Source organism: Stigmatopora argus, chromosome 20 (assembly GCF_051989625.1).
Source record: "Stigmatopora argus isolate UIUO_Sarg chromosome 20, RoL_Sarg_1.0, whole genome shotgun sequence".
Classification (NCBI taxonomy): Eukaryota; Metazoa; Chordata; class Actinopteri; order Syngnathiformes; family Syngnathidae; genus Stigmatopora; species Stigmatopora argus.
This window is the reverse complement of record NC_135406.1, coordinates 7,292,621-7,302,620: the sequence shown is the minus strand read 5'-3', so window position 1 is coordinate 7,302,620 and position 10,000 is coordinate 7,292,621. Positions and strand designations below refer to the sequence as shown.

Below are 10,000 nucleotides of genomic sequence, written 5' to 3'. Positions count from 1 at the left end.
ACGACAATGGTTTTTCACCAGTGTGGGTTCTTATGTGGATTTTTAAGCTTCCTTTCTCTTTAAATCTTTTACCACAAACTGAACACGAAAATGGTTTTTCACCAGAGTGTGTTCTTGTGTGCGTTTTTAAGTGATGCTGTTGAGAAAAGGCTTTACCGCAAACTGAACACGAAAATGGTTTTTCACCAGTGTGGGTTCTTGCATGACTATTTACGTGTCCCTTCTGTGTGAATCTTTGACCACAAACTGAACACGAAAATGGTTTTTCACTCGAGTGTGTTCTCGTGTGCGTTTTTAAGTTTCCCTTCTCTGTAAATGTTTTACCACAAACTGTACATGATAAGGGTTTCTCCCCAGTGTGGCTCCTCATATGTGTTTTCAAAGTAGACTTTTTCCCAAAGGTTTTTCCACACTGAGAGCATTTCCAGAGTTTGCCATCCTTAAGACCTTCATTGTCATAAAGCAAGTCTTCGGTATCTGATAACGGAGCAATTAAATTGTCTGCTTGCCCTTCTGCTGAGCTGCCGTTCGGAGTCTCCGCCCCTCTGCCGGCCACGCCCAGATCATCTTCACTCTTGAAAGGCTCACCAGTTGACACAGTGACATCATCTTCCTCCTTTTTGATTTGCTGTTGAGGGAACTCTAGCTCCTCCTCTTTAATTTGGGGTAACTTTAAGGTGTGTGCAGGCTCCGCCCCTCTGCTGGTCACGCCCAGATCCTCTTCCCTTTTCAGGAATTCACCAAATGACCAGGTGACATCATCTTCCTCCTTCTTGATTGGAAGTCGCTCGTATCTCATTTGTTGTTGAGGGAACTCTGGCTCCTCCTCTTTAATTTGGGGTAGTGTTAAGGTGTGTGCAGGCTCCGCCCCTCTGCTGGTCACGCCCAGATCCTCTTCCCTTTTCAGGAATTCACCAAATGACCAGGTGACATCATCTTCCTCCTTCTTGATTGGAAGTCGCTCGTATCTCATTTGTTGTTGAGGGAACTCTGGCTCCTCCTCTTTAATTTGGGGTAGTGTTAAGGTGTATGCAGGCTCCGCCCCTCTCCTGGTCACGCCCAGATCCTCTTCCCTTTTCAGGAATTCACCAAATGACCAGGTGACATCATCTTCCTCCTTCTTGATTGGAAGTCGCTCGTATCTCATTTGTTGTTGAGGGAACTCTGGCTCCTCCTCTTTAATTTGGGGGAGCTCAAGTTCCTTTTTAAGGCCAACAGACTCTTTCCCATCAGGACCAAGATATTCTCTGAAACCTGCAAAGACACGAAAATAAATGATATGTGTTGGAGTAATCATTATTATAAATGTGTTTGCAATGCTTATTTAGGAATATAAAGCCTTATTATAAACATGCTTACAATATTAATCAATATATTTGCTTATTAGGAATAGTAATGCTCATCCTAAATGTGTAACAATATTAAACAATATATATGTGTTGATCAATGTGCTTTTATGTTAGAGTTATTGGCATTAATAAAAGCCATTTTAATGCATCTCTTGCTAAAGTAAGGACTGTGGTTCACAGCAAGAGGACAGGGAATGGCCATGGGCATGGAGAGGTCTCACAACAAGTGCTCTTGGGAACTGCGAACTGTTTTCGGCTTCGGAGGGCTCACGACAGGTGCTCTTGGGAACTGAGGACTGGGAGCCTATCCCAGCTGACTTTGGGCCAGAGGCGGAGGGGGGGGGCACCCTGAATTGTTGGCCAGCCAATCGCAGGGCACAACAAGACAGACAACCATTCACACTCACACTCATACCTAGGAGCAATTTAGTGTCGAATCAGCCTACCATGTCTTTACAATGTGGGAGGAAGCCGGAGTACCTGGAGAAAACCCACACGCGTCAAAATAAAAAGGTCATTTTTTTGGAAAAAAAAGCCTTTCTATAAATGGTCATTTTTAAAGAAACTGATACTTTACTATACATGGTCTTTTATTATTAAAAAAAGCCTTACTATGCAAGTCTTTGGAGTGTGGGAGGAAACCGGAGTACCTGGAGGAAACCCACACAGGCCTGGGAAGAACATGCAAACTCCACACAGGTAGACTTGACCTGGATTTGAACCTAGGACCCGAGAGCTGTGAGGCCGATGCGCTAACCACTCGCTCCTCTGGGCCAGTTTTCACATTTTTATGAATTTATAATTTAAAAAAAATCTCCAGTGCTGAGTCCTAGTAGCAAGCGGAAGACATGGGAGTTGCTTCAGCTTGAAAAAAATATTTAAAAAATAAACATTTTCCCCAGAAAAAATCCGCGATGTAGTGAAATGCTGAGGGATTACTGTACTTGAATATGCAATTGCAGCGCACAAAAACAGCACTTCTACAATTACCATTAAGCCTTAATGATGAAGGGAATATTTAGATATAAAAATGGACCCACCTTCTAGTCTGTGAAGGACAACTTTTGCATGGATTATTTTGCAAAATGTCGAGTTTTCCTCGTGGAACTTTGCTGGTCTTTTCCCACACGTAAATTCTGATGGAGACGCCATTGATAGCTGCTAGCTAGGCTAAGTTAAAGAGGGCGCAAAGCTTCAAAGTTCTTCGACGACTTGAAGAGTTGTTCCTTTAATATATGCTAACAGGCTGAGCTAAAGTAGGCCGCAAAGCTTCAACGAGGTCTTGAAAATGATTTTGGCTGATATTTAAGGTCATAAAGTAGTTTATGCTAGACACGTCGGGGACCCATAGGTTAAGCTAGGTGGCGAAAACTGCGCATGCGCGGTGGCAGCGTCACTTCCTTCGATTTATAAATGTAAGAGAGTCGGAAATAGGAAATAATTAATCTTCAAATGTTCTGACGTGTGGTTTGAGCAATGATTGTTTGCGCAGGTTTTAATTAAATTGAAAATTAAATTAAACATAAATAACTTGAAGATCGCGTCTCAAAAGGAGTCTTCGCAAAACGCGCATGCGCAGAGAAAAATCGTCCTTGATAATGGAGCTGTTGCTGTTTCGCCGATTGGCACCACGGGAGAAGTAGTTCTTCAATGAAACGGTTTGAACTCGCAGGAATCAGTCTCTTATTTTGGTAACGCTCTCTCGTGGTCAGGAGAAAATTTGTTTAATTTTAATTTCAGTATTCGTGGACATTATACACAATAATTAAGACACTGTCAATCACAAGTTATCGAAGAAGCGCAGAAATTATATCAGAAAATTTGCAATTTCTCAAAGGTGTCTTAAACCCAAAAGGAAATGTTTGTTTTTTCTTTTATTAACATTATTCCCTCAACCTGGACCAACCACTAGATGTAAATTATATTTCTTGATTTTCCCATTTTTAACGAATATTTGCAATTTTTTCATCCTTATTTTTTCTTTTTGTGTTTTAGTTCAATGAGTATTTAGTAAAATGTAAAAATAACTATATAAAAATATTTTCTGTTTTCCACTTTAATTTTGAACATAAAAACATATTTCGTTTCCTTTTGAAATTAAATGATTAAAAGACATCTTCCCTCAGTAAGAAAAAAAGCTAAAATAAACATAGTTTTAGATCTATAAAAAATGTAAAATGCAAGGCTTGTCATTCAGTTCTTTGTTCATTTGGAATTAATAGGTAATGAAGCTATAATTTAAATTGTGCCATACTGTTTGGACCGAGTGCACTTTCCCCCAGTCTTCCTGTCGGGGCCAGTCAATTGTCTTCATAACTATGGACTGAACAGGACAACAAGTTCCAGGCCAGACGGATGATCTACAAGGACTCTTAAACTGCTTTGTCTCGGAATCTTGCAGATGGCGATAAATCGAAACAAACTTCAGAGAATACTCGCATTATTGTTCAAATATACTGTTGCTCTGTTTACCTTATAGAGAAATTATTATGCTTATTGGTGCAAATTCTAATGCCGTTGTTTTGATTTACGATCCGCTCGGGTCACTTTTTATGCTTATTGTGCAAATTCTTACGCAGGTGTTCCGATAAAAACAGATTGTTGTGACAGTTGTTTTTATAACCTTTATGATGTTATTCAGTTAAGCTTATACAATTGTTCAAAACAGTTGAGACAGTTGTTTTTGCTTATGCTATGTTTAAATCAGATTACCTTTGAATGTTTTGGTAATGTGCCGCTAAATGGACCGAAGAGTATGCCGCTCGTCAGAATCCTTTTGCGAACGCAGACGCGTTGGGAGTGATTTCTCCTTGCAAGTTGTAAGCAGTTATGTTGAAAGATGTCTTCCAATTTTAATTAAATATTACTAATAATGATATAAGGGTATTAACCATTATTCCAACTATATATATATATATATATATATATATATATATATATATATATATATATATATAGAGAGAGAGAGAGAGAGAGAGAGAGGGAGGGAGAGAGGGAGGGAGAGGCAAAGAGGGTGAGGGAGGGAGAGATGGAGAGAGGGAGAGCAAGAGAGCGAGAGAGAGAGATTAAATCGGATTTAAAGAACTGGATATAAAGCCTTAAATATTTTTCATAGATCTAAAATAATGTTTATTTGAGCTTTTATTCTTTATAAGGGAAGAATCATTTGTTGAAAATATTTCTATATAGTTATTTTTACATTTTACAAAATACTTATTGAACTAAAACACAAAAAGAACAAAATTGGAGGGAAAATTGCAAATATTCGTTAAAAATGGGAAAATCAAGACATAATTTACATCTAGTGGTTGGTCCGGATTAAGGGAATAATGTAAATAAAAGAAAAAACAAACTTTTCCTTTTGGGTTTAAGACACCTTTGAGAAATTGCTAATTTTCTAATATGCATCTATTACGCATCAATTTCGTCACACGCAGTTGCTGCGTGTGATGACAAGTAGGCTTTTTGTGTTGTGATAATTACAACAGGGGCCTATGTCCGATTATTATTATTATTATGATTTCTTTAAATGCGCTTCTTCGATAACTTGTGATTGACAGTGTCTTAATTATTGTGTACAATGTCCACGAATACAGAAATTAAAATTAAACAAATTTTCTCCTGACCACGAGAGAGCGGTACCTAAATAAGAGACTGATTCCTGCGAGTTCAAACCGTTTCATTGAAGAACTACTTCTCCCGTGATGCCAATCGGCGAAAGAGCAACAGCTCCATTATCAAGGACGTTTTTTCTGCGCATGCGCGTTTTGCGACGCCTCCTTTTTAGACGCAATCTTCAAGTGATTTATGTTTAATTTAATTTTCAATTTAATTAAAACCTGCGCAAACAATTATTGCTCAAACCACACGTCAGAACATTTGAAGATTAATTATTTCCTATTTCCGACTCTCTTACATTTATAAATCGAAGGAAGTGACGCTGCCACCGCGCATGCGCAGTTTTCTTCACCTAGCTTAACCTATGGGTCCCCGACGTGTCTAGCATAAACTACTTTATGACCTTAAATATCAGCCAAAATCATTTTCAAGACCTCGTTGAAGCTTTGCGGGCTACTTTATCTCAGCCTGTTAGCATATATCAAAGGAACAAGTCTCTCACGTCGTCGAAGAACTTTGAAGCTTTGCGGCCTACCTTAGCTTAGCCTAGCTAGCAGCTATCAATGGCGTCTCCATCAGAATTTACGTGTGGGAAAAGAGCAGCAACGTTCGACGAGGAAAACTCGACATTTTGCCAAATAATGCATGCAAAAGTTGTCCTTTACAGACTAGAAGGTGGGTCCATTTTTATATCTATATATTTCCTAAACCATTAAGGCTTAATGCTAATTGTAGAAGTGCTATATCTGTGCAATGCAATTGCAAATTCAAGGACAGTAATCCCTCAGCATTTCACTACATCGCGGATTTTTTATGGGGAAAATGTTTTTTATTTTCTAAATTATTTTTCAAGCGGAAGCAACTCCCATGTCTTCCGCTTGCTACTAGGACTCAACACTGAAGATTTTTATTTTATTTTAAGTTCTTAAAAATGTGAAAAGCGGCCCAGAGGAGCGAGTGGTTAGCGCGTCGGCCTCACAGCTCTAGGGTCCTGGGTTCAAATCCAGGTCAAGTCCAACTTTGTGGAGTTTTCATGTTCTCCCCAGGCCATGCATAGACTTTGCAAAGTAAGGCTTTATTAATAATAAAAAAAGACCATGTATAGTAAAGCATTAGTTTCTTTAAAAATGACCATTTATAGAAAGGCTTTTTTTCAATTTTTTTACCTTTTTATTTTGACGCGTGTGGGTTTTCTCTGGGTACTCCGGCTTCCTCCCACATTCTAAAGACATGGTAGGCTGATTGGACACTCTAAATTGATCCTAGGTATGAGTGTGAGTGTGAATGGTTGTCTGTCTTGTTGTGCCCTGCGATTGGCTGGCCAACAATTCAGGGTGCCCCCCCGCCTCTGGCCCAAAGTTAGCTGGGATAGGCTCCAGCCCCCCCAACTCTGATGAGGATAAAGCGGTTCGGAAAATGAGATGAGATTAAAGAATCCTTTGGGTTTAATAAAACAAAACATTCTTAAACATTGAAATGTGTAGGTGTGCTCTTAATTGTACTTTAATTTTGAAGGTGAACTCTGTTTTCCTCAAACTGTTGATTACAATGCGGGTCACCCGCAAGTGCTTTAATTATTCCTTATTAATTGAACATTTGCTGTGGCAGCCAGCATATTACAGGAATACATTGACATACGAGTGTCCCAATTTACGGGAAATTTGAGAAACGAGCTAAATTCCGAGCATTTTTTTTCCTTGAGATATGAGACAAATTGGAGAAATTCCATGTGGTCGAATATATGTGGGTGTGTATAGTCATTTGAGTTGATTTCAGTTAAATTTCAAGTTAATGTCATGTTACGAGCCTAACCACCGCCGATATAAGTATAAGACTTTACATTCCCAGTCTAACCACCGCCGGTATAAGTATAAGACTTTACATTCCCAGTCTAACCTAAAGGACTTCTCGTTAGATAGACAGATTATGAAACATATCATTTATTTTCGTGTCTTTGCAGGTTTCAGAGAATATCTTGGTCCTGATGGGAAAGAGTCTGCTGGCCTTAAAAAGGAACTCGAGCTCCCCCAAATCAAAGGGGAGGAGCCAGAGTTCTCTCAACAACAAATGAGAGTCGAGCGACTTCCAATCAAGAAGGAGGAAGATGATGTCACCTGGTCACTTGGTGAATTCCTGAAGAGGGAAGAGGATCTGGGCGTGACCAGCAGAGGGGCGGAGCCTGCACACACCTTAACCTTACCCCAAATTAAAGAGGAGGAGCCAGAGTTCCCTCAACAACAAATGAGAGACGACCGACTTCCAATCAAGGAGGAAGATGATGTCACCTGGTCACTTGGTGAATTCCTGAAGAGGGAAGAGGATCTGGGCGTGACCAGCAGAGGGGCGGAGCCTGCACACACCTTAACATTACCCCAATTTAAAGAGGAGGAGCCAGAGTTCCCTCAACAGCAAATCAAAAAGGAGGAAGATGATGTGACTGTGTCAACTGGTGAGCCTTTCAAGAGTGAAGATGATCTGGGCGTGGCCGGCAGAGGGGCGGAGACTCCGAACGGCAGCTCAGCAGAAGGGCAAGCAGACAATTTAATTGCTCCGTTATCAGAAAGCGAAGAGTTGCTTTATGACAATGAAGGTCTTAAGGACGGCAAACTCTGGAAATGCTCTCAGTGTGGAAAAATCTTTGGGAAAAAGTCTACTTTGAAAACACATATGAGGAGCCACACCGGGGAGAAACCCTTATGTACAATTTGTGGTAAAACATTTACACACAAGGGAAAGTTAAATATTCATGCAAGAACACACACTGGTGAAAAACCATTTTCGTGTTCAGTTTGCGGTCAAAGATTCACACAGAAGGGACACTTAAATAGTCATGCAAGAACCCACACTGGTGAAAAACCATTTTCGTGTTCATTTTGTGGTCAAAGATTCACACTGAAGGGAATCTTAATTAGTCATGCAAGAACACACACAGGTGAAAAGCCATTTTCGTGTTCAGTTTGCGGTCAAAGATTTACACTCAAGCAAAACTTAAAAAGGCACACAAGAACCCACACTGGTGGAAAACCATTTTCGTGTTCAGTTTGCGGTAAAGCCTTTTCTCAACAGCATTACTTAAAATCGCACACAAGAACACACACTGGTGAAAAACCATTTGCGTGTTCATTTTGTGGTCAAAGATTCACACAGAAGGAACACTTAAATAGTCATGCAAGAAAACACACAGGTGAAAAAACATTTTCGTGTTCAGTTTGCGGTAAAAGATTTACACAGAAAGGAAGCTTAAAAATCCACACAGGAACCCACACTGGTGAAAAACCATTTTCGTGTTCAGTTTGTGGTCAAAGATTTACACACAAGCAAAACTTAAAAAGGCACACAAGAACCCACACTGGTGAAAAACCATTTTCGTGTTCAGTTTGTGGTAAAGCCTTTTCTCAACAGCATTACTTAAAATCGCACACAAGCACCCACACTGGTGAAAAACCATTTTCGTGTTCAGTTTGTGGTCAAAGATTTACAGAGAAGCGACCCTTAAATCGTCATGCAAGAACCCACACTGGTGAAAAACCATTTTCGTGTTCAGTTTGTGGTAAAAGATTTAAAGAGAAAGAAAGCTTAAAAATACACACAAGAACCCACACTGGTGAAAAACCATTTTCGTGTTCAGTTTGTGGTCAAAGATTTACAGAGAAGGGACACTTAAAAAGGCACACAAGAACCCACACTGGTGGAAAACCATTTTCGTGTTCAGTTTGCGGTAAAACCTTTTCTCTACAGCATCACTTAAAAAGACACACAAGAACACACACGGGTGAAAAACCATTTTCGTGTTCAGTTTGTGGTCAAAGATTCACACAGAAAGGAGACTTAGATAGTCATGCAAGAACACACACGGGTGAAAATACATTTTCGTGTTCAGTTTGTGGTCAAAGATTTACACGGAAGGGAATCTTAAAAATACACACAAAAATCCACACTGGTGAAAAACCATTTTCGTGTTCAGTTTGTGGTCAAAGATTTACACAGAAGGGACACTTAAATATTCATGCAAGAACACACACAGGTGAAAAAACATTTTCGTGTTCAGTTTGCGGTAAAAGATTTACACAGAAAGGAAGCTTAAAAATCCACACAAGAACCCACACTGGTGAAAAACCATTTTCGTGTTCAGTTTGTGGTAAAACATTTACAGAGAAGGGAAACTTAAAAAAGCACACAAGAATCCACACTGGTGAAAAAACATTTTCGTGTTCAGTTTGTGGTAAAAGATTTACAGAGAAGGGAACCTTAAAAAAGCACACAAGAACCCACACTGGTGAAAAAACATTTTCGTGTTCACTTTGTGGTCAAACATTCACACGGAAGGATTACTTAATTAGTCATGCAAGAACACACACAGTTTAAAAGTCATTCTCGTGTGCAGTTTGCGGTAAAACATTTACAGATAAGGGAACGATAAAAACCCACACAAGAACCCACACAGGTGAAAAAACATTTTCGTGTTCAGTTTGTGGTCAAACATTTTCCCAAAGGAGAAGCTTAAAAGAACACTTATTAACCCACACAGGAGAACAATGTTTTCCTGCTCAGTCTGTGGCCACAGATTCGCTACAACAGCCTAATTAAAAAGCTACACAATTCAAAAACCTTTTCCAGGTGCAGTTAATGTTCCAACATTTTGACAGAAGGGAACCTGAAAAGAAGACTTAACAACCCGCAGTGGCGAAAAGCCCTTTCTTTGCTCAATTTTTGGTTCAACACATTGGTTAAAAATACTTAATACTATATAATACTAAGTTTGTTGCCAAGGATTTATTCATAAGACTTAAAAGACACAAATGTGTGTGTGTGTGTGTTATCTATTAATTGGCAAAATGATGAGAATCCCTCGTGTCATTTTTGAATCATGTTGATATAATTAGTCTGCTGTGAATTTGTGTCTGTTTGAAAAAGAGAAAAACAAGTCAAATGTTGTTTTATTTCATTTAATCTTCAGAATTTTCTATTAGCTTTGTAAACTACATTCTTTTCCTTTTGTCACTATAAGAACTTACTTTGGGTTCATTTTGGAG

At 39.3% G+C, this 10,000-nt stretch overlaps 2 protein-coding genes across 4 annotated transcripts in view; one reads left to right on the top strand and one right to left on the bottom strand.

The window, feature by feature from the left end:
- Positions 1-2,529, bottom strand: part of LOC144066101 (uncharacterized) — a 4,706-nt gene extending 2,177 nt beyond the window's left edge. Inside the window, 2 exon segments of the mRNA XM_077589447.1 lie at positions 1-1,254; positions 2,390-2,529. The exon segment at positions 1-1,254 is cut by the window's left edge and continues 2,177 nt beyond it. Coding sequence (XP_077445573.1) covers positions 1-1,254; positions 2,390-2,501 — 1,366 coding nt within the window. The 5' untranslated portion in view covers positions 2,502-2,529.
- Positions 1-10,000, top strand: part of LOC144065871 (uncharacterized) — a 120,575-nt gene that overhangs the window by 15,367 nt on the left and 95,208 nt on the right. The window contains exons 1-2 of one of the 3 annotated variants that reach the window (XM_077589073.1): positions 5,315-5,642; positions 6,928-10,000. The exon at positions 6,928-10,000 is cut by the window's right edge and continues 375 nt beyond it. The exons of 1 other annotated variant lie outside the window; for it this stretch is intronic. In XM_077589073.1, the coding sequence (XP_077445199.1) occupies positions 5,531-5,642; positions 6,928-9,332 (2,517 nt within the window). In that variant the 5' untranslated portion in view covers positions 5,315-5,530 and the 3' untranslated portion in view covers positions 9,333-10,000. Of the gene's footprint in view, positions 1-5,314; positions 5,643-6,927 lie in introns of those variants that run through there. One more of the 3 variants, XM_077589072.1, reaches the window with a different exon arrangement.